The sequence below is a fragment of the Delphinapterus leucas genome, chromosome 15, assembly GCF_059928025.1.
Source record: "Delphinapterus leucas isolate spDelLeu-1000000601 "Yukka" chromosome 15, BTC_Dleu_Yukka2, whole genome shotgun sequence".
In the NCBI taxonomy this organism is placed as follows: domain Eukaryota; kingdom Metazoa; phylum Chordata; class Mammalia; order Artiodactyla; family Monodontidae; genus Delphinapterus; species Delphinapterus leucas.
The window spans coordinates 65,812,672-65,836,961 of record NC_143143.1 but is presented as its reverse complement, the minus strand read 5'-3'; the positions used below and the strand labels follow the sequence as shown (position 1 = coordinate 65,836,961).

Here is a 24,290-nt window from a genome sequence, read left to right as displayed (position 1 = left end):
GCGCTGCTCTAGGGCCAAATAATAATGATGACGATGACAATGATGATAATGATGGTGACAGCAGGTAGTATTTGTTGAGCACTTAGCACGAGTCTGACACCATCCTAAGGGCTTCTACTCAGACAGATGCTATTATTATCCGCATTTTACAGATGAAGAAAAAGAGGTTCAGAGAGGTGGAGCCACCTGTCCAAGGTCACAGACACATAAGTAGTCTTCTTTTTCTTTCTTTCTTTTTTTTTTTTTGGCCCCACCGCAAGGCATGCAGATCTTAGTTCCCCAATCAGGGATCAAACCCGTGCCCCCTGCAGCAGAAGCACAGAGTCTTAACCACTGGACCGCCAGGGAAGCTCCTTAGTAGTCTTGAGTTCGGGTCTCTCTAAACCAAAACCTGCTCCTCTGCGAGGCTGATCTGGCCACACCCAGGGGCCTCGGCATAGGGGAGGACGCACTGCTTCCACTTGCAAACTATTGCTGCCTCTGAATGCAAAGCTGGAAGCCACTCTTCCTGACCTGGGGCTCTCCAGGGGGAGAGCTGGGCTGGTAAGACTTACCCTAATCTGCAAGGCTGTAGAACAGCGCTCTAGCCCCCACCAAGGGCCAGGCCTGAGGAGACGTGGGGTGGACGGAAGTCAGTGAGCCTGGGCTCTACCTCCCCGGTAAGGCTGAAGATTTTCCCAACAGCCACAGCCAAATTTATCTGCCAGTCCCCCGAAGAGCTGATTCCAGCGTCTGTCTGGAAATGTCAGCCCGTGTGGTTGCAGGAACGTGGGGAGAGTTTTCCTCTAAATAGCAGGAAGCATATGGGAGGCGGATGGCGCCCGCCGCCCCAACCTGCCAACTCTCGCTCAAGCAGGAACTAAAAGGGGCCCAGAAGGGTCTGGAATTCCTACCACCTCCAGGGGGGTGGGGGGAGGGGAGGAGCTGGAGACAGAGACAGTGGCAAGGAGAAGGCCAGAGACTGGGTCCTGAAAGCTGGGCTGGCACGAGCATCTGACCCACATACAGCAAGTTGAGGTCCTCAGATGGAAGTGACACAGCCAGGAATTTAGTAAAACATCAACAATGATGAAAACCACTCACAGAGCACTTGCTCTGCCAAATCTGGGTTAGGCACTTTATTTGGATGATTTCACTTAAACTTTACAATCAACTCGAAGACAGGGGCTGCTATTCTCCCTATATTACAGATGAGAAAACTGAGGCTCAGAGAAGAAAAAACATGAAGTCAAAGACTCTCGGGGCTAGAAAGGACCTTCCAGATTCTCAGAATTACAAATACTCTATAGACATTTTGGTCAAGTTGTGATGCAGCTGATGCTTGAATACTCCCAGTGATGGGGAGCTCATTATCACCAAGTTAGCCCATCTGCAGAGAATTCTTTGTATCCAAATGGTTTTCCTAGCCTTAGCTGGAATCTCCTTCCCTGGAGTGCCAGACCCAAGGGTCTGGAAGACCCCTGCCTTCCCCCACAGAGAGAGAAAGGCAGGGAGCAAGGCCCCCTCAAGGTCTCTGGTTTCCCCTCTGCAGGTGACACACCCTAGTTCCCTTGCCCACCTCTACACCCGTGACCATGATAACCAGAGCAGCCCCCAGCACTTAATGTGTGCCAGGTTCTCTGCAAAGCCTGACCCTTCCCATAATTCCTGGGGAGGTACTATCATCACCCCATTTTACAGAGAAGCAAAATGAGGCTCCATGGGGGGAAGGGACTTCCCTCAGTCATTCAGCAGGGACATGGGGACCCTGGAGGCCTCACTGGACTGCTGCTCTAAGGCTCATGAAAGCGGAAGAGGTCCCTGCTGGCCCCACCTGGGGACCCTCTCACTGACACTGAGCCAGGCTTTGCCAGGATTTCCCTCAAATCTGGTCCACAGGGCCCCCGAGCCCACACCACCCCCCTCGCAGGATCAAACTCAACCCTCCCTCTCCCCTTCTGCAGCACCCACTAAGTGCCCAAGTCCTTTTTTTTTTTTCTTCCTGCGGCACACGGGCCTCCCACTGCTGTGCCCAACCCCCCCCCCCCCCCCCCCACGGAGCACAGGCTCCGGACGCGCAGGCCCAGTGGCCACGGCTCACGGGCCCAGCCGCTCCGCGGCATGCGGGATCCTCCCAGACCAGGTCACGAACCCGCGTCCCCTGCATCGGCAGGCGGACCCCCAACCACTGCGCCACCAGGGAAGCCCCCAAGTCCTTTTAAACCTCCTTGCTAAGCGCCCTTCTGAGCCATTCCCATGGTCCTGCCCTGCCTCTTGTCACCCCCAACTGTCACCAGCCCAATGTGCCGGCTTTTCTAACACCCAAACCTGCTCTGCCCTTGGCTCCCTTCTACTCCAAGGATCAAATGCAAACTCCCTGGCCCAACAGTTGAGGCCTTCCAAGCTTTGGCCTGGGCTGACCTCTCCAGGCCTTTCTCCCCCCAACCCCTCATGCCCGGTAGCCTAAACGCTTAGCAGAAAGCAGGCGAGATCTTTGTGTAGCCCAGTTCCTCTACCTGATGTAACCTTCCCAGTTGTTTCTCATGAAGAACCCCTATTCATCCTTTAAGACTCTGCTCAGAGGGACAGAATCAATTGCTCTGGCCCCAGAGATCCCCAAGTGATCAGCACCTCCCTCTGATCTGCCATGTGTCACCTGCCATCGGTGATGGAGGCGCCTCTCTCCTTGTCTGAACTGTGAACTCCGCCCCCCCCAGGCAGGGGCTGCTCTAATGCATCTTTGTAGCCTGCTGTCTAGTACAGCGCCCGGCACATGGCAGGTGCTAATAAATATCTGTGGAGTGTGAGGGAGAATGATTAAATGGGGACCGTGGGACGCAATGAAGCATTAGAGACGACCCATAAAACATGGCTCATGTGTATCACAGCTTTGATGTATCGGGGACAAAAAATGCTGCTGTCAAAATAAACAGACACAAAAATTTTGGTTAATGAAGACTTTGCTGGCTGCCTCTGAATTTAGAAGGGTATCAGGGGACGATCTGAGGTAGCTGGAGCTTCCAAGAAAAAAGCTGTCCAAGTAGATGAAGTAACCGGGGCTCACCTGAAGGATGATAGGAGGGCCCTGGAGGGGGCAGGGGTGGAAGAGACTAGGTCCATGTCCCAGACCTGCCTCTAACTTGCTCTGTGTTTTTGTATAAGTGGCTTGGCCTCTCTGAGCCCAGTTTCTTGTTTGTAAAATGCAAAGGGCATTTGGAGAACTGCTGAGGCAGATGTGTGTCCAAAGGCCTAAACACTGCTCTGCTGTTGGGCTGATGTGACACTTTCTGCCTGTCCCTCTTCAAGCTCCCAGCAGGCTGTGCAGACACTCAGGCCTCCATGGCTTTGGAACCCTCTGGCCTGAAAATGCAGGCCCCTGGCAGCCCTCCCAGCAGGTCATTCGGGAGAAAGACCTCAGTGGCAGGTGGGTGGGCAGTGTTCCGGGTGTGCCTCAGGCAATGGCAGGATTGTGGACTTGATCCTGTGCAGGGGTTTTCTAACTAGAGGTGGAGGGAACAGAGAGTGAGCTCCCCATCGCTGGGGGTATGCAAGCAGTGGCTGGATACATCGGGACAGGAATTCTGACCCAGGGTGGGGAGGAATTTAGACCAGTAGATATCTAAGGCCCCCTCTTAAGGGGCCACTGGGTCTCTTCTCTCCTTCCCCACATGGAGCCTCAACCTGACCCCTCCACGGCTGTACTCTCAGCACCAGCCAGATTGAGCTTGCGGACACTTTCCTCCTTCCACAACATCCTTCAAAGACTCCCCACTGCCTTCAGGATCAAGGCCAAGCTCTATCCTGGCATTCAAAGCCCCTGTGATCAGGGCCTGCTGCTGCTCATCCACTGGTTGTTCTCCCACCACATGTGCCTCTATGTGCCTCATTGTTTCTTCCGCCTACAATGTTCTTCCTGTATTCTTGGCTACTCAGCTTAGGTGTCACCTCCTCCAGGAAGCCTTCTTTGTTCCCATGCTAGCCCTTGTGTTCCCTCAGCCCCGGTATGCACACCCACATTCCAGATGAATCATCCGTGGGCTCCTCTCACTCCTCCAAAGACTACAAGACCTTTGGAGGCCAGGACGGCTCCCCTCCCCCGGCCCCCCTTGGGCCCAGAGTGGACTCTGACACAGAGAGAGCCGATGTCTCCTGAGCTGAACCGGCACTTCAGAGATTCTGACATTCTGATTCCAAGAGAGTCTAAAGCTGCCTCAGGGAGCTTCTGATTGTAAGGTCTGGGATCAGGACTCCTTTCAATAGTTGTATTGTTTTTTTCTGATTTCAAAGTTATACATCTTGGGAAATTCAGATAAATACAGGAGGGGGAATTTGCTGTGTTTGGCTATTGTTGGGTCTACTTTAGGCCACAGCCCTATATTTTCTTTGGGGAAGTTACTCTTCCCCACTCTCCACTGATAAAGTTCTGGGTGTCAACTCCACCTCCAGCTGTGGGGTGGTACATAGGCCCAGGCTGTCAATCAGAGCACTTGATTAAGGAATGGGCGCGTCCATAAATTTGACCAATCAATGCCAGGACTCTGTTCTGGGACTTGTGTCTGAGCTATCTGGGAAGAAGTCTTGCATGTTCCTCTGGACAGGCATCTTATCACCTGTATGAGAAAGCCCTATGAGAACATAGGAACAACCCAGAGAAAGCAGAGTTGAGAAATGGTGACTAAAAATCAGGTCCTGGGGGGACTTCCCTGATGGTCCGGTGGTTAAGAATCCTCCTTCCAATGCAGGGGACTCGGGTTCGATTCCTGGTCCGGGAACTAAGATCCCACATGCCGTGCATGGGGCAACTAAGCCCGCGCACCACAGCTACTGAGCCCGCACGCCACAACTACGGAGCCCGCGCGCCACAGCTACTGAGCCCGCATGCCTCAACTAGAGAGCCCGTGTGCCACAAACTACAGAGCCCACCGCAACGAAAGATCCCGCGTGCCGCAACTAAAACCCGACGCAGCCAAAAATAAAATAAAATAAATAAATAAAAATAGAAAAAAAAATAAAGTGTGTTTAAAAAAAATAATAAAAATCAGGTCGTGGGGACTTCCCTGGCGGTCCAGTGGTTAAGACTCCGTGCTTCCACTGCAGGGGGCATGGGTTTGATCCCTGGTCGGGGAACTAAGATCCCGCATGCTGCATGGTGTGCCCATAATAATAATAATAATAAATGTTTTAAAAAAAACAGTGGTAGAAAAAAACATCAGGTCCTGGTGACAAGGTCTGAGCCCCTGGATCCGGCTGAGCCTAAAGCTGGACTTGCCTCTGGGCTTTACATTCACGAGCCAATAAATTCCATTTTTGTTTAAACCAGTCTGGGTTGGGTTCTCTGTCACTTGTCCCTGAAAAGTACCTGAATGATACAAGCAAAAATAAAAATAGAGCTTGTCCATATCTCACATCCAGAGGAAAATGCTACAAACAGTATAATGGTTGTCCTTCTGGGCAGGAGCATGCATATATTTATATATACATTTCCTAACAAAAATGAGATCATACAACATACACCATTTTATAACCTCCTATTTTTCCCTCAACAATGCACCACGGACATGTTTCCATGTCAACAAGAATAGATCTACGGCACCGTCTCCACTGCCGCTGAGGACACCATTGTCTGGCTGGACCGTAATTTGTTTAACCATCTCTTGCTGATAGATAATTGGGTAGTTTCTAATTTATCACTGTCTTCAGGAAAGGTGCAGTGAACTTACTTGTAAAACGCGTATGTTTGCTCTTGCTGGATTATTTATGGCTAAGATTCCGTGATTGCAGGAGTTTGACTTCACCAGTATAAGTTTCTCTGCCAGATATTTAAGATTCTCTGAGTGTCTGTAAGGTAGCATCTGTCTTCCCAGGCAGGGTAAATGGTTATCAAAAAAAGCAAATCCAGGGTGTCTCCATAGCAGTGTCTCTGGCGACAGTGCTTATTGGAAGACGCAAGTGAGTTGATGGGAATGTAGCTGGGGCTTGGGGTTGGGGGCGGGGGGTGGTGCTGGCCCGGGGTCCAGCCAGCCATGTGCACCCCGTTAAGCTGCCCTCCTCCCTGGGCCTCATCCCCAACTGGGTCTGACTCTCAGTAACGAGGGGAAAGGCGAGTCTGGGGGACCAGCTGGGACCCACTGAGGGTCCAGGCAGGACGTGACAAGCGCGCAGCAGGTAGGTGTCACCTCTGGAGGTCACAGCGGCGACAGCAGCTGCCACCAGTGACGCAACAGTGGGACTGTCCCCGCCCTCTACGTGTTTCAACTCAGTAAAGCACCACAGCCACCCTCTGATGCTGTTCTGTGTCACTCAGGCCCCCTTCCCCCTTCATCTTTATCACGTCACCATTAATTTCCTTCGAAGCATCGATGGAGTCGCTGCGTAATCAGTTTATTTGCTGGGGTGTTTGTATAATATCTGTCCCTCCCTAAGGCTGTGTGCTCTGCAAGGGGCACAGACTAGCAGGGACTAGTGCTCAGTAAATGTTCCGGGAATGCAGGAATGCCTCTGGGGCTGGTGCCGTCTGCAAGGCAGGCGCCTCTGCTTTGGGGCTTGGAGATACCCTCTGCCGTGCCACCCTCCAGGCCATGTTCCCAGCACAAGTTTGGGGACCCACAGGTCTGCCTTAGAACTTGACTCCAGTCATGGGCTGCTTGGAGCTTCCGTGCCAGGTGCCTGCCGGGCCGGGACCCCAGCCCCGAGCAGTGCTTGCTGCACACACAGGACACAGGGCCCTGGAGACAGCAGAGCTGGTGGAGCAGCTCCACCCATCACTGGCTGTGTGGACTTGGGCCAGTCATCTCCTCTCTGGAGGCCTCAGTACCTTCATCTATAAAATGGGGTCAATACCACTGACCTCTCGGGGTTGTTCTAAAGACCGAGGAAGATAATGGACATACTTAGAACACAGTGAGTCCTCAGGAAACGGCAGGTCGGCCCCACGTATAGTTAGTTCAGAGGTTGGGTCTGACCCTGTCTCACCTGGATGATCTCTTTTTACCTTGAGTGATTCCTGGGTGAGCCCTGGCCTCCTCCCCTAGTCTGTCCCTAGGGAGGTCCCATTCCTATCCGTCAACACATTAGATGGCTAAATGCTCTGCTCTGACCCCTTGTCACACTCTCAGATGCCTCATGTGTTGCCTACGGCCACAGACAACTGCCTGGCCTCCCAAGCCTTAAGAACGCAATGGCACCGACACACATCTGAGGGACAAATGGAGGATCCCCTGCCCTTTGGGGGGAACTTCCTGGCCCCCAATCTCGAACATGGGACAGTGATGCCGGTCTGAGTCAGTCTGTCCTGTTTCTCATCCCATCTCTCCCACCTGAGAGCTCTTCGAAAACATGATAAATAACTCTACCCCTCTAAGCCTCACTTTCCTCCTCTGTAAAATGGGTAGAATAATAGACTCTGTGAGAATTCAATGAAATAAGGTAAAATGTTTTGCAAAGAGCCTGGCATTTAGTAAGTGCTCAAGAAGTATTAACTATTACTGTTAGCATTGCTCTTTAGCCTTTCTACTGTGAAACCTAACTCATAGAGAAAAGTACACAAAACAAAAATGTTTACTGCAATAAATGATCACAAAACCACCTGGGTCAATGAATAGAACACCGCTTACCCCTCAGAAACCCCTCCTGCCCCACTCTCAATCCTTATATCCTCTTTTCTTCACAAAGGTAATCCTTTTCCAGACTTTTATAGTGCTGTTACCATTATTAATAATAGAAAGCAAGTGAAAAGAAAGAATGTGTGGCTACTCTGTCCCTACCCAGCCAGGCTCCTGGACCCCTGGCTGCCTCTGCCCTGGGCACGGAGACTCCCCATCCAATTTCCCAACTTCGACTTGGGCTGTTCTTTAAATAACTAGCTCGTTAGCAAAACAGCAGCAGTAACACCTCCCTCGCTGCCGCCCAGTCCTCCATCTTTCGGCGCAGTGCTGACGGCTGCGCTCCCAGCTTGTGCCAAGGAATCCCGTTCTCCGTCACTGGGCCACACATGCCAGGGGCTGCCAGCTATGCTGTGTTCTTGGAGGCCACGATCCTGCCCCTCCGGCCTGGCCTGGCTGGTGCGGGGCGGGGCAGGGAGGTGGGCAGAGAGTGGCGGTAATTTTCTGGAAGGACCAGAGTGTTGCCGGGTGAGCCCTCTCCCCCAGGTCCATGCCTCGGTCTCCCCATCGACCTCCCACAGGGTCACTAGGAGCTTAACTGAGATGATGAAGAAAATGAAGCATTAGCACAATGCCAGGCACATAGTAACTGCTCACGAAACGGCCGCTGTCATTCAGGTTGCTCCTCTCACATACTTAGTCCCTAGGGAGGGCATGCAGGGCTAGGGCAGCACCAGGAGTACCTGCATATGATTAAATCCCACAGACACAGCTCTCAGACCAGGTGGCCTTATCACGTCTTTTCCTAGGACAGCTGCTCCACCAAATGTAACAGCTGTGTGTAGCCACTACAACAGCCCAGGCCAGATCGGGGGAGCTGGGCCGGGGGGCAGCTAATTACTAGGACCCCTTTCACAGTTATCAGTACTAAGAAGGGGGCACCGGACGAGCGTGCAGCCCTTGTTCCTGAAGAAGCACTTCTATATACATTATCTACAGCGAACTTCCCAGGTTTTTATTATCCTGTGGCATTGGTATACTATCCATATTTACGAGTCTTTTCCCTTCTCATAACCATCCCATTAGGGAGGTTGATCAGTTGTTGGCAGATGAGAGAATGGGGGCCAGAGGGGCTGGCCGCCTTGCTGAAGGCTTGAGTGGACTGCCAGCTCTCTGGGGTCAGCAGGGACCAGCGGCTGGCCCAAAGGCCGGTGGGCTCTTGGGTCCTGCTAGCGTCTGGGTGGAGGGAGGTGAGAGTGCCTTCCTCCTCTCCCTTTCTCCTTCCTCCCACGTATACCAACTACGTGCCAGGCACAGCTGCTGGCTGTCCGGTAGGGAATGAAGCAATGTTTCCTGACCCTTGGGTTGCTGAGGCCAGACTAGGAGGTAGATCTTAAACCAACAACCCCATGTAGCGCTGAGTGGTGGCTGGGTGACCTTGGGCGAGCCCCTTGAGCTCCCTTTTTTTTTTGGCTGTGTCGGGTCTTAGTTGTGGCACGTGGGAACTTCGTTGGCGGCGCATGGGCTTCTCTCTAGTTGTGGTGTGCGGGTTCCAGAGCGCGTGGGCTTTGTAGTTTGCGGCACGTGGGCTCTCTAGTTGAGGCGTGCCAGCTCAGTAGTTGTGGTGCGCAGGCTCAGTTCTCCCGCGGCATGTGGGATCTTACTTAGTTCCCCGACCAGGAACCTGCGTCCCCTGCATTGGAAGGTGGATTCTTTACCACTGGACCACCAGGGAAGTCCCCCCATGAGCTCCTTTGAGCCTCGGTTTCCTCAACTGTGAACTAGTCACACCTGCACAACCTGGGGAGGGGGTAGGAGAATAAGATGCAGGAGAGTGGTGTCCAGCTCTGTGGCCGGTGCTGAGTTGGGGCACCCTGTTGGGATCATTGTTGTGGGAAGGATGATCAGAGATGCTGCAGGGCTGGGCCCCTCATCCATGTTGGGGTCAGGCATGCTGGGGACTGGAGGGTTGCCGGTGGAACAAGCTGGAGGGGCAGGAACAACAGGGCTCCCCAAGATTCAGGAACTCTGATGGCCTCACCTCAGCCCCCGCCCCCGGGGTCTCATAGGCTCCATGGCTTCTGGCCCAGCCCAACGTTCCCCTTCCCTTTCTGAGCCCGTGTCACCAACCCCCCAGCCCCTTGGGTGTGGTAAGAGCTGGCCTTTGAGATGGATAGAGCTGGGCTTTCTGGGCATCCTCAGGCAGGTGGTTTCTCCTCTCTGAGGCTGTTTCCTCTGTAAAATGGGCACAATCACTGTGTTCAACTTCTGGGTTGTCGGGAGGACTGGATGAGACAAGTGGTTAAACTATAAATTGAGCCCAGACGTATAAAAGCTCTCACTGAGGTCCCTTCACCAGCACGTGGGTGTCGCTGGGTGGGAAGGCTGGACATTTCCCAACTGTGCCAAGCACGGGTCTGTGGATGAGCAGCCCTGATTCCGTGTGCCCAGGCTGCAGACACAGTTACTTACCAACCCCGGAGCTACGTGCGGAGGGGAAATGGGAACCAGTCGGGAAGCAGCAGGCGTCACCTTGGGAGCGGGTGCTGGACCGAGGGCTGGCACACACATCCCTCCGGGCGCTTGGTCAGAGGTGCTGGCGGGAAGCAACGTGGGACGGGGCCCTCCAGTACCTGGAGTGACCAGGTTCCGGCCACCAGGCCCCTGGCAGTGGGGAGGCACGGGTGCCTGCAAGAATGAAGGAGAACGTCAATTAGGAGGTGGCCGGGGATAATCCCTCCACCCTGAGACCCCTGGACTGGCCCTGGGGACGCTGGGGAGGAGGACACCACGGAGCAGTCATCATAGAAACCCAAGTGTTTGTACAACACTACATTTTCCAAAGCACTCTGGCATCCCGGCTCACGAGGGCCCCTACGTTGTTTTTCAGAGGGGTATTTGCATGTCATGCATATTTACAATGCTTTCCCCACCACCCACAGAATCCCCACAGCAGCTGGGAAGCCGGGGTTCCAAAGGCTCAGATCCTCCCCGTCTTGCTTCTCCCTCTTTTTCCCTGAATGGGGGCGGTCAGGAAAGGGGCCAGAGTCACACAGTCCCGAGTTCGAATCCCAGTTGAGCCCTCACTCTCCCGGCGACACTGGGCAGGCACCTGCCCCTTTCTGAGCCTCAGTTTCCCTGCTTGTCAAATGGAAATAAGAGAACCACCTCTGAGGTCTCCTGTGAGGATTAAGATAATGCAAGTAGAATACCTGGCACAGAGTATGTGCCTGAAAAAGACCCTTCAAAGAGGCTCGGTCCCTGTGCCCTGCACGCAGAGCAGGAGGTGCTGCATCACCACCCCCCGACCTCCTACATCACAGGTCTCGTCTCGTGTGAGAGGCACAGGAAAGCCAGGTGTCCCTCTCCACCCACCTCTGCTGAACAGGTGCTGCTGCTTCTGCTTGGATCTTTATTTTGTTTGTTTTTTTTTAAATTTTTATTTTATTTTTTTTTTGCCGCTCCGCGTCATGTGGGATCTTCCCGGACGGGGGCACGAACCCGTGTCCTCTGCATCGGCAGGCAGACTCTCAACCACTGCGCCACCAGGGAAGCCCCTGATTGGATCTTTAAATCAGCAGGAACCAGGCCCTTCTGGGAGAAGAAAAAGGCCCCCCCCCCATTCCACACCTCCACTCCCAGGAGCCTCTTGGTTGCTTTAGAGGCCTCAGTGGAAGCCCCCGCCCCTGTTCTCTCATTCTACAGGTGGAGAAACGGAGACACAGGGGTCATCTACCTGATCTGGGGACACAGAATCCAAGTGGTTGGGCTGGGATCTGAACTCAGGCTTTCCCCCTCAGCCCGGGGAGAAGAAGTCCAGGGGTCAGTTCACAGTAGGAATACGGAGAAAGGGGCAGTGGATGATGGCGGAGGTTCATCTTTTTCTCCTGGTTACACCAGGGCCCTGGAAAGCCCTCATAATCTCTAACTTCTCTATATCTACACCTCCTTTGACCTCATTTTCTCCTCACAGTGCTACAATGTTATCCATATTTTTCAAAAGGAGAAACTGAGGCTCAGAGAACTTCAGTAATTACCCACACGGAGGAAGAGTCAGGGCATCTGATTCTAAGACCTGGTACTTAACCCCAGTGTGGCCCTGCCTCCCCAGGTGGGGAAATCACCAACCCAGAAAAACATAACCGTCTGGATGAAAAGTGTTTAAATAGAAGGAAAAGAAAACACTGACCTCCAAAACATTCTGAATTAGCAGACACAAATTCTTAAAAGATTCCAAGATGCACCATGGGGTGTGAAAATTGCCAGTACGTGAAAATTCAGTGCTTGGGAGGGTGCGTGCCTGATCAAGTTGTCACTTTTAGCCAAAATCAGTGGGAGCCCAAAGCGGAAGGAAGAGAGGTGACGGCAGAGGGAGGCATCCCGTGCAGGGCAGTGGGGCAAGGGGTCCCAAGACCTGCCCTGGAGTCCGCCCAACTTCCTTGCTGAGGGACCAGAGCAAGTCTCCTCCCGACTGCCCACTTTACAACAGGTGGGAGAAGCCTACAAGACAGTCTCTTAGGTTCTTGTCAGCTCTGATGGTGATTAAGATTCAGGGACTTCTGACAGGGATGAACCTCGAGAACATTATGTTAAGTGAAAGAAGCCAGTCACAAAGGACCACATAGGGTATGATTTCAGTTATATGAAATGTCCAGAACAGGGAACTCTGTGGGGACAGGAAGTAGACGAGTGGTTGCCGGTGGGGGGATTGGGAGCGGGTGAAAGCTAAGGGGTTCGTGGTTTCTTTTTGGGATAATGAAAATGTTCTAAAGTGGGTTGCAGTGATGGATGCACAGCTTTGTGAATATACTAAAAGCCATTGAATGGTACACTTTAAATGGGTACAGTATATGTACAGTATACGAATTCTATCTAGAATTGTACAGTCTATGAATCCTATCTCAATAAAGCTGTTAGAATAATCCAACACTAAAAGAAAGATTCTGCAACTTCCCAATGGACAGCTGTCCTCTGGGAGCCTGTGATTCCCTTGGGGTTCTTCCACTATGGCCTGGGAAAGCAGGGAGTATTTTCCCAAGAATCCCCCAACACCCCTACAGACCCTCTGTCCCAGAGGCCTTTGCATTTGACATTTGCCTCCTCCAGGAAGCCCTCCCTGACCTTCCAGCCAGTCCAAGTCTCCAGTTACTGGCTCCTAGGGCTCCCTCAGTTTCTCGCTACTTATCATGCTGATGTGAGGAAATCATTTCCATGATCATTGGATGACACTGCCTTCTCCATCAGACTGGGAGCTCCATGAGGGCAGGGCCATCGTCACTGGTCATCATTGTCAACGCTCAGTGCAGTGCCTACCACACAGAAGGTGCTCCAGAAATGTTTGCTGATTGAATGAATGGATCAAAATTCCCAACGCTATAATGCGACTTGGCTTCCTGTCCTGGCTTCACCTCATTCTGGCTGAGTGATCCTGAGCAAATCACATAACCTCCGAGAGTTTCAACGCCTACTGCAGAGAGTAGCCAGGGCATTAAAAGGGATAACGCACATGGAAAGTACTTTATGAAGCGGCTTCCCCACAGCTGCCCCCATCGCAGTCAGTGGAACCCCCTCCTACCAGCCACTCAGGCTCAAGCCCTGCAGTCATCCTTGATGCCTCTCTTTCCCTCACCCTCTACACCCAAGCCATCAGCAGCTCCTACTGAAGTCACTTTCACGACGTATCAAGAAGCTGGTGCACCACCTGCATGTTACCACTGCTGTGGACTGAGCCATCATCACCTCTTGCCTGGATTAGTCACGTCCTCTCTTGTCTCCTGCTTCTGCCCTTGCTCCGGACACAGAAGCCAGAGGAATCGGGCTAGAACACAAGTCAGAGCCTGCCCCTCCTCTGCTCTAAACCCTCCATGGCCTCACTTCACCTCAAGTAAAAGCTGACAGCCCTACAGATGCCACGGCTGGTCCCTCCACCACGTCCGATTCTCCCCTTCACTCTCTGCTCACTCCCTCTGCCCCAGCTACCCTGGCCTCTGCGTCGTTCCCTAAATATACCAGGTATGCTCCTGCCTCAGGGCCTTTACACGTGCTCTTTCTCTGCCTGGAATGTCAGTCGCCCAGATGTCAGTGAGCCTTACCCCCTCACTTCCTTCAGGTCTTTGCTGAGACCTGACCTTGTCAATGAGATGCATTTCAGCACAACAGGTAAGACTCTTAACAGAAAAGCATGGGCTTGAGGTAGAAATCCAGGCTCTGCCAGTTACATAGCTGAGTGACTGTGGGCAAGTTTCTTAACGTCTCTGGGACTCAGCTGCTCTTTTCTAAAATGGGAATAATCACAGCATCTTCCTCGTAAGGTTGTAAGGCTTATATGCAAATGAGCAATTTATCCTGATTACACCCTGCCCCTCCCACTAAAATGTCGGCCCCACGAGGCTAAGAGTTTGTCTGCTTGGTTTATTGCCAGGTCCCCAGTGCCCACCACAACACCTGGCACACGGAGGTGCTCAGGGAAGGTGTCGCTCAACAAATGTTTTCAATGCTGAAAAAATATTTATTGGCTAATTGTCACAAGCTCTGGGTTTTCCCTTCTTCCCTCTCACAGACATTTATTTTTTTCTCCAGCCCAGCCTGCCCCTTGGAGGGCCAGGTCCGCAAAGCCAAATTCCCACGGGCACCTCTGCCCGCCACCCTGTGGACACGTCACACGCCACATGTCCAGGGTCTCTTCTCCAGAGATCTTGTCTCTTACAGCATCATCTAACCAGGTACCTGGAACCAGCTCACGCTCTTCGGTAACCAAGATGCCAAGGGCTCCTATGCACCTTCCTCCTCTCTCAACATCTCTCGAATCCCCTTCTCTTTATCCCCAGAGTCACCCCCTGTCCAGGCCACCATGATCTCTCATTCAGACCACTGCACCAGCCCCCTCCCTGGACGCCCTGCTGTCTCCCTCGGTCCCTCTTCTTACTGCAGCTGGGAGGATCTTTTCAAAACACACAAGGAACAAATGAAAGCCTCCCTCTGCGAGCCTGGAAAGTTGAAAGCCTCATTGACTCGAAAAACGAACCGACTGGGGCTTTTCAAAAGAATTTGACTCAGAGTCTGTCATACTGAGTGAAGTAAGTCAGAAAGAGAAAGACAAATACCGTATGCTAACACATATATATGGAATTTAAGAAAAAAAAATGCCATGAAGAACCTAGGGGTAAGACAGGAATAAAGACACAGACCAACTAGAGAATGGACTTGAGGATATGGGGAGGGGGAAGGGTAAGCTGTGACAAAGCGAGAGAGAGGCATGGACATATATACACTACCAAACGTAAAATAGATAGCTAGTGGGAAGAAGCCGCATAGCAAGATCAGCTTGGTGCTTTGTGACCGCCTAGAGGGGTGGGATAGGGAGGGGGGGTGGGATAGGGAGGGGGGGTGGGAGGGAGACGCAAGAGGGAAGAGATATGGGGATATATGTATATGCATAGCTGATTCACTTTGTTATAAAGCAAAACTAACACACCATTGTAAAGCAATTATACTCCAATAAAGATGTATAATAATAAAAGAAAAGGAAAGAAAAGAATTTGACTCAGGGCTCTTCAAACAATGAACGGCCTCACCAACCTTGCCACCCCAGGCCCAGGTAAAATGGTATTTGTTGTATGAAAATTTAATTTACAAAATGGATTTACACCGAACCTTAGTTCCGTAAATATTTGTGGAATTGAAATGCAAAAACAGGTTTTAAAAATAGCATTTATGGAGTTTCCTCATGCAACTGGGGGCTTCTCACACTCCCACATCTCATTCACTCCTCTCAGCAAACCAGGCAGGTGGCACTGATTCCAGTTTCCAGATGAGGCAACTGAGGCCCAGAGAGGGGAGGTGACTTGTCCCACGTAGCACAGCACCCAGATTAACCCAGAGTCCTCCCAGACCCTGGAGGCTGTGGTCACAGGGTGCCAGATGGGGCAGAGAAAAGGCGTGGAGCCTCCTGTTTTCCAGCTGACTGGCTGTCGCAGGCTCCGAGGCCCTCAGGGTACGTGGACATAACTTGCCTATTTCTGCTCCCTGCCTCGGCCTGTGCAGTTTCCCTGCTCAGGGTAACCCCTCCCTGGGCTGGTCAAAACCTCGCCACCCTTCAGGCCCATTTCCAGCACTGAGTCTCCTGCCCGCATCCCCTCGGCACTGGCTGCCCGCAGCACACCGCCTGCAATGATTTATGGGTGTTTGTGACATGGCAGTGCCCTCCCCCCTTGTGCTGTGTCCCTCCTGGCTCTTCTACCTCAGGGACCGTGGTTCCTCCGCCTTTCCTGACGGCTTGTGCTCTAGCCCTCAGTCCTGAAGCCACATGACCTTCCAAGTCTCTGTGAGGTCTGGCCTTGCCCCTGAACCTGTCCAAGGCTCATCTCCCCAGCTGCCTCCCAGACCTTCCCCCCCATGGGCCCCTCACGCTCCCACACGTGAAACGGACCTCATCACCATCTCCCCCAAACCTGCTCCTCCCTGAAAATACCATGATCCTCCTAAGTCTCCAAGCTAGAAACTTGGCCATCGCTCTGGACCCCTCCCCGCCCCTCAGCCCCCTGCAAGCCCTGCTGATTCTGCCCCGAAATGTTTTCAAACTGCCGCTGCTCTCCACACCACTGCCCTGTGCTCAGCTCAGGCCCCATCTCCCCCTTGGCATTTGAGCATAAGCCACCGGTCCACCCATCCAGTTTCCCATCATCCACCAACTTCTACTCTCTCCCCTTGACTCACCATCCATCTACTCCACCCATCCTTCCATCCACTCACTCATCCCCCTCCAATCCACCACCCATAATTTACCAAGACCTCCAGTGCTCCAAGGCATGTGCTGGACATTGTGACACAGAAATGACTTAGGCCCAGTCCTTGGCCTCAAGATGCTCATACTAGAACTGGGTCCTGAAGGATGAACAGGACTCTGTGGAGGGTTAAGGGGAAGAGGGGAGGATATCTAGGTCGAGGAATAAACAACGGCACAGGCATAGGAAGGAGACACCTGGGGTGTCTGAGGAACTTGACCAGACAGGTGGGGAGCGACCCGAGATGAAGGTGGAAGGGTGACCAAGGCCGGCTTTGCAGGGCTCTGCAGGGCCCTTCAAGACCAGGTAAGGAGTCTGTACTTTATCCAAAGCACAGACTCTGGAGCCTGGGGTCAGACCCCTGCTCCACCACCTCATAACTGTGTGACTTAGAACAAATGTCCTCAGTGTTCCCCATCTGTAAAATGGTAAGAGCAATATACCTATTACACAGGGCTGTTGCGAGGAGGAAATGAGCTAATGCATATGTGTATTATGACTCTTAGCACAGTGCCTGGTAAATAGAAAATGCTCAGTAAATATTGTTGCTATTATGTTCATATTATTATTAATTACTATCCTCTAGCCAGCTGGTGGACAGCGGAGAGTTTTACATAGAGGAAGTGCATGCTAACTCGGACTGCAAAGCGTCCTCCTCCACAGCTAGGGGCTCAGGAGTGAGCTTCATTGCCCCTGCCCAGCCTCAGCCCCACCAGCTCCAGCCTCGCCCTCTCCTACCGACTGCCCCCAGCCAGACACGCCCACCAGCCACTGCCCCAGACTGGCCCTCAGTGCCCGGAAGTGCTCCAGCCTGCCTTGCCCCTGGGCAGTTGAGCTCCAAGCTCCAGGAGCCTGGAGGCTCCCCCACTGAGAGCTGCCGTGTAGCCGGTTCACTCACTCCTGCACGGGACACCGAGAAGCCCTTTACAAGCTTTTTTTCTCTAAGTGTCACGGCTCTGTGCAGGCACACGGTCACCCAGTCTGCAGATGAGCCTCAGGGAGGAGGCAGAAGTCCCTTTGCTTCAGGCTGCACAAGTCAATGGCTGAGCAGGGATCCAAACCCAGGTTGGTCAGGCTCCAGAGCCCCCAGCTCTCTCCCAGAAATCTTGGAGGTAAGCCCCCAAGATGATCAGGGCCTGAGATATTGCACGGACATGAATTTTCCCCGCACTGAGGAGTGCTGTCCGAGACAACTCTCTGGAGTAATGGAAATGCTCTCAACTGCACTGTCCTATAGCGGCCAAGAGCCACATGCAGCTACTGACCACCCACAACGTGACGAGTACAACTAAGGAACTGAATTTTAAATTAAATTGAAATTGAAATAGCCACACGTGCTTTGTGGCTACCCTACTGGACAGCACAGGACCAGACAGCTTTCAGCATTCTCAACCCTGAGACTGCATTTCCAGACGCTCACACTGCTTGAGCCACAACTTACGAAACATTGTGTCATTTTATTAGAAAGATTTCCACCACGTACCACCTGGTCCCTGTTTTTACAAACTGAGGCTACCCAGCACCCTCAAGTTAACTGCTTCTCTACAACTCAAGGTCATTAAAGAACTAGCTGCCAAACTCCTGCTCTGGGCCAGGAACCGAGCCAGATGTGGAAGAATGATGTACCTGTCCCCGTCCTCAAGGATCTCAGTCTGGCCGGGGGACACGTCCTACCTTAGGGTCTGTGACGGAGGGGATAGGTGCAAGAGTGAGGTTTATACACAGTCTGGGGCGAACAGGGTGACTCACTCAGCTGGGGGAGTCTCTGGGAAGGCTGTATCAAGGATAGACACTGACAGGGTGTGACAGCACTTTACAGTTTGCAAGGCACATTCACATCCGTTGTCTCATCTGCTTCTCACGCTAGTCCCATGAGGGAGTTCAGGCCTGGTCTGGTTTCTGTGTACTGGATTCACATCAGCACCCGCTTCTGGAAGGAGCACTGAATGGGGCCACAGCCCTAAGCCCTGGCATGTGGAAGCCAAGACCTCCACAGTGGGTGAGGGCAGTGCTCCCCTGAATCCTCCACAGAAGCTTCTTGGGAAGGTTCACCCAGCACCCAGCCAGCTGGTGGCCAAATGTGTTTTCAGTCAAGGATTTAGAAATCAGATGTTCCCTAAATCCTCCAAAGGGCCAGTCTTGTAAATCCCTAAACTTTCCGGCAGCTCTGACGGGACCCGGTGGCCCCCTCACTGGCCATTTGGCCTCCTCTTGGCGCCCCGAGAGGCCAGGGAAGATCTTTATTTTAATGACATTTCCTCGTAATCCCTTCATTTCTCTTCCGCACTCTCAAGGGGCCGCCGCAGTGACCCGCTCTCTCCTGCCCTACTTTTCCTTTCTCTGAATCCTGGGAGGCATTTCTCTGCACCTCCTGGAGGCGCTCTTGCCTGGGAGGCCCAGGCAGTTCCAATCCTTCCATCACCTCTGTTAACACTGAGCCCAGATGGTCCCTCCTTCAAAGCCTCGTCCAGCCAGGAGACCCCTGATTCCTCACGGTGACTTTGGAACAGAGGGCAGGGAACATTGTGCCCCACAAACATTTCTTGAGCCCTTAGTCTGTGTATGGCCCCGAGCTGGACCAAGCTAAGCAAGAAGATGAATTAGTCAGCGGGGGTAGCGAATGTGTGAACAGACATGAGAGGCGGATATGACTGGGCTGCCGTGGAAGGAAGCCCAGGCGTGGCCCACGGGAGCCCCGATCAGCTTGGGGGAATCAGAGGAATATCAAAAAACAGGTGAGGCTCTGGCTAGGCCTTGGAGGATGCACAGGAGTCCAGAGGTGGACAGAGTGGGGAAGAGTGTAAGGAAGAGGGACACAGCATGCCATGTTGGGGGAACTGGGAGGAATTACGCACAGGTGGGAGCTGGTCTGTGTGCTCTGGGAAGAGAGGGTAGAGCGGGAGGGGAGATAGGGCTGGAACCGCAGGTGGGGACTTGATCATGAGGTTCCTGCAGCGTCAATCAGGGAGTGTGGCCTTCACCCTGGGAGCAGTGGGGAGCCCAAGGGCTCATCAAGTTTGGGTGGGAGAAGGATCACCCAGCAGTTCTGTGGGGCAGCCTAGAGGTGGGCGCTGTGACCCACGTGATTGCTGACAGTGGTCTACCTAGGGCGGGGGTACTGGGGCTGGGGGACAGCAGACAGATTCAGGAGATAGACTATAAAATCAATCAGACTTGGGGCTGATTAGATGTAGAGGGTGAAGTAGAGAGAGGAGTCAGGGATGACTCCTAGGTTTCTATCCTGAGTACCTGGGGTACATATTGAATACTAAGCTTTGGGTTATAACAGAGGTTGACAAACGTTTTCTCAAAAGGTCAATGGTAAATATTTGAGCCTTGTGGACCATTCGGTGTTCCAAAGCTGCCACAGACAATATAGAAATGAATGGGCATGGCTGTGTTCCAGCAAAATTTTTTTACAAGAACAGGCTGGCCATGGCCATACTTTGCCAACCCGAGCTATAAACAACAACAGCAACAAAACCCATTTTAAGCTGGCTTTAACATAAAGTGGATTAACCCATATAACTGAAAAAGTCCAGAATTGGTGGACTTCAGGCACAGTTCAGAGTTCCAGTTCCGTCTCATTGATATCTTCTCAACCCAGTACTTCTCCATGCGTCAGCTCCATCCTAAGGCTGGCTTCCCATATGAGTGCAAACAGCTGCAGCTGTTCCAGACAAATCACACGATCAGGAGCATGAGGACGGAGTAATCTTCCAGCCAAGTCCTAAGTGTCATCTTTTTTTTTTTAACATCTTTATTGGAGTATAATTGCTTTACAGTGGTGTGTTAGTTTCTGCTTTATAACAAAGTGAATCAGCTATACGTATGCATATATCCCCATATCCCCTCCCCCTTGCGTCTCCCTCCCTCCCTCCCTGTCCCACCCCTCTAGGTGGTCACAAAGCACCAAGCTGATCTCCCTGTGCTATGTGGCTGCTTCCCACTAGCTATCTATTTTACATTTGGTAGTGTATATATGTCCGTGCCACTCTCTCACTTCGTCCCAGCTTACCCTTCCCCCTCCCTGTGTCCTCAAGTCCATTCTCTACCTCTGCGTCTTTATTCCTGTCCTGCCCCTAGGTTCTTCAGAACCATTTTTTTAAAATTTCTTTAGATTCCATATATATGTGTTAGCATACGGTATTTGCTTTTCTCTTTCTGACTTACTTCACCCTGTATGACAGACTAGGTCCATCCACCTCACTACAAATAACTCAATTTCGTTTCTTTTTATGCTGAGTAATTTGTATTTAATTTTTGATAGTTTGATTACTATGTCTTGGCGTGTTTCTCCTTGGATTTATCCTGTATGGGACTCTCTGTGCTTCCTGGACTTGACTATTTCCTTTCCCATATTAGGGAAGTTTTCAACTATAATATCTTCAAATATTTTCTCAGTCCCTTTCTTTTTCTCTTCTTCTGGGGCCCCTATAATTCGAATGTTGGTGTGTTTAATGTTGTCCCAGAGGTCTCTGAGACTGTCCTCAGTTCTTTTCATTCTTTTTTCTTTATTCTGCTCTGCAGTAGTTATTTCCAATATTTCATCTTCCAGGTCACTTATCCGTTCTTCTGCCTCAGTTATTCTGCTATTGATCCCTTCTAGAGTATTTTTAATTTCATTTATTGTGTTGTTCATCATTGTCTGTTTGCTCTGTAGTTCTTCTAGGTCCTTGTTAAATGTTTCTTGTATTTTCTCCATTCTATTTCCAAGATTTTGGATCATCTTTACTATCATTATTCTGAATTCCTTTTCAGGTAGACTGCCTATTTCCTCTTCATTTGTTTGGTCTGGTGAGTTTTTACCTTGCTCCTTCATCTGCTGTGTTTTTCTGTCTTCTCATTTTGTGTTTGGGGTGTCTTCTCTTACTGTGTTTGGGGTCTCCTTTTCTCAGGCTGCAGGTTCGTAGTTCCCGTTGTTTTTGGTGTCTGCCCCCCAGTGGCTAAGGATGGTTCAGTGGGTTGTGTAGGCTTCCTGGTGGAGTGGACTGGTGCCTGTGTTCTGGTGGATGAGGCTGGATCTTGTCTTTCTGGTGGGCAGGACCACGTCTGGTGGTGTGTTTTGGGGTGTCTGTGACCTTATCACGATTTTAGGCAGCCTCTCTGCTAATGGGTGCGGTTGTGTTCCTGTCTTGCTAGTTGTTTGGCATAGAGTGTCCAGCACTGTAGCTTGCTGGTCGTTGAGTGGAGCTGGGTCTTAGCGCTGAGATGGAGATCTCTGGGAGAGCTCTCGCCGATTGATATTATGTAGAGCCGGGAGGTCTCTGGTGGACCAATGTCCTGAACTCGGCTCTCCCACCTCAGAGGCACAGGCCTGACACCGGCCGGAGCACCAAGACCCTGTCAGCCACACGGCTTTTCACTCGCTTTAACACAATGCTGACTTGACTCAGACTCAGATCCCCTCCTGGGGCTACACGCGCCTCTGGGCGACGCCAGATGGCAGAGCTCCTGGTCTCCTCGCCTCCTTCACGGTGGTCTTTCCGGATGCAGCCCGGCGAGGGTTGCGGTCAGCTCCTTTGTCCGAGGGAAACCGTTCACGCCAGAAGCTTACCGACTCTCGGGCCCTGTGTTTAGTGTGGGCAGCTGTGCCCAGAGGCCCATCTTCGGCTCAGAGGCACCAGCGTCCTAAGTGTCACTCTGATTGGACTTGCTTTTGTCATATGCCCATCCAGGAACCAGTCACTGTGCCTGGGGGATGGAAAACACTGATTGGCTAAGCCTGGGTCATGTGCTCTATCCCTGAGTGGGGGCGGTAGAGTCAGTTTCTGGGAAACCACGTGGCCTCCCAGTGAAAATCAGGGTCTGGCAGGATGGTGGAAAAAAGGGAGGAATGCAAGAAAAGCAAAAGTATATGCCCCTCCAAAGACTTGTACGTGAATATACATAGCAGCGTTATTCATAATAGCCCCAAATCCAAATTCCCATCAAGCAGTGAACAGATAAACAAAATGTCATATATCCATAAGATGAATACCAGTCAGCACTAAAAGGGAAAGAAGTACCGATATATGCAACAACCTAGATGAACATAAAAAACAATACGCTGCGTGGAGGAAGTTAGACACAAAGACTCCATATTATGTTTCCACTTATAGGAACCTTCTAGAAAAGGTAAAACTAGAAAACAGATCAGTGGCTGCCTGGGGCCTGGGATGGGAGTGAGGATTGACTGCAAATGTGCACAAGGGGATTTGGGATTGTGGTAACTGTCGCACACTATAAGTTTATTAAATCTCATCCAAATGAATAACATAAGTAAACTTTAGGGTATGTAAATTATACCTCAATAAAGCTGTTTTTAAAAAAGGCTGATGGGGGCAAAGAGGATGCTATGGCTATTAGGGTCCACGCAGAGAACGATGGTGCCACTCACGAATCAGGGGACAGAGAGGCAAGGGCAGGCTTGAGGGCAAATGCTGAGGTCCCTCTGGACAGGCTGAGCAGGAGGTGCTTCTGGGACATCGGGAGTGCCATCCAGCAGAGCTCCGGGTAAAGGGCAGGGATGGAGCTGGGGGTCTGGGGGATGGTGGGTGTTCAGAAGGACACTGAAGCGGTGGCAGTGGATGAGTCCCCCCGAAAGGGTGTGGTCTGAGAAGAGAAGGCTGCCATGATAGAGCCCTGAGAAGCAGAAACATCTCGTGAACCAACAGAGGAAGGGAAACCGGCAAAAGCATGAGATACTTTGATAGCCAGAGAAGCTAGCAGAGGTCCCAGTCAGGGCACGTGCCAATGCCCAGAGCATAACGACCATGGAAGGGTGAGATGGGATCCAGGCTGCAGTGGGTGAGGAATACAAGGGGTCGGTGAGCATAGTCAACACCGCTGAGCAGCTCAGCTGGCGAGGGAAGGAGGAAGCGGGGTAGCTGGGGGCAGGGCGGAAACCAAAGGCAGAAGCAGTGGGCACAGTCCACACTCTTGATAGGTGTGGCTGGCAAGAGGAGGAGACAGGAGGTGTGGGGCAGCTGCAGCCACTCCAAGCTCCATGACACTCCTGGAACCGGGCCACCTGCCCGTCGCCCACGCCGCCACGCCCCATCAAGCCACCCCAGCTACTCACACTGGGGAGACACGGCTCTTGCTGGGGCTGGCTCCCAACCTGTCCTGGCCGCTGTCCGCTGACCAGCAGTGTGGCTGCATCTCAAGTGTGGCCAGGCTGGACATGGAGGTGACGGCATTTAAAGGAGCAGAGGATGGCTCTCGGGCATTGCTCCGACCTTTTCTCCAGACCACACCCACAGGGTCCTGGCCCTCGAAGACAAATTCTGGGAGTGCTTTGTGTGACAGCTTTGTGTGAAATGTCAAGTGGGAGGGAATTCCCTGGTGGTCCGGTGGTTAGGACTCAGCGCTTCCACTGCCATGGCCCGGGTTCAGTCCCTGGTCAGGGAACTAAGATCCCACAAGCCGTGCTACAGCCAAATAAATAAATAAATAAATAAATAGAGGGTTAAAAAAAAAAAAAGAAATGTCAAGTGGGAGAACCTTCTCGACACTACCTTCACTTTAGGTCTGGGCATCACCCCCCCCCCCACCTGATAACCCAGATGCCCATCAGCCCGGGGGGCATGAGACTGGTACCGGTCAGCCTATTTTTCCAATTCTACACACAGCTATCAGTTGGCTCCTCCCCACAGCCCTGACAGGTTGTCATCATCACATCCATCTGGCTGACAAGGAGAATGAGACTCAGAGAGGTTGAGTGGCTCAGCTAAGGTCACACAGCAAGTGAGTAGCACAAATGGGTTTGGCACCCAGGTCAACCTGCCTCAAGAGCCTGCTCCCTTTCCCCCACTGACCCTTGACAAAGGGTGTGGAAAACAAAAGAGGACGGCAGGAGGGGTAGGGGAGGGGAGGCCGGAGTTCTGAATGGCAAAGTGGTGAACCAGGCTGGAGCCCCAGTTCTGCCCCAGCTCCTGGGGCCAGG

General features: G+C 52.1%; 1 protein-coding gene across 1 annotated transcript in view; it reads right to left on the bottom strand.

Moving 5' to 3' along the window:
- Nucleotides 1-22,831, bottom strand: part of LOC149747487 (disks large-associated protein 4-like) — a 76,385-nt gene extending 53,554 nt beyond the window's left edge. The window contains exon 1 of the mRNA XM_089895431.1: nucleotides 22,743-22,831. Coding sequence (XP_089751557.1) covers nucleotides 22,743-22,831 — 89 coding nt within the window. The remainder of the gene's footprint in view (nucleotides 1-22,742) is intronic.
- Between the last annotated feature and the right edge of the window lie 1,459 nt (nucleotides 22,832-24,290).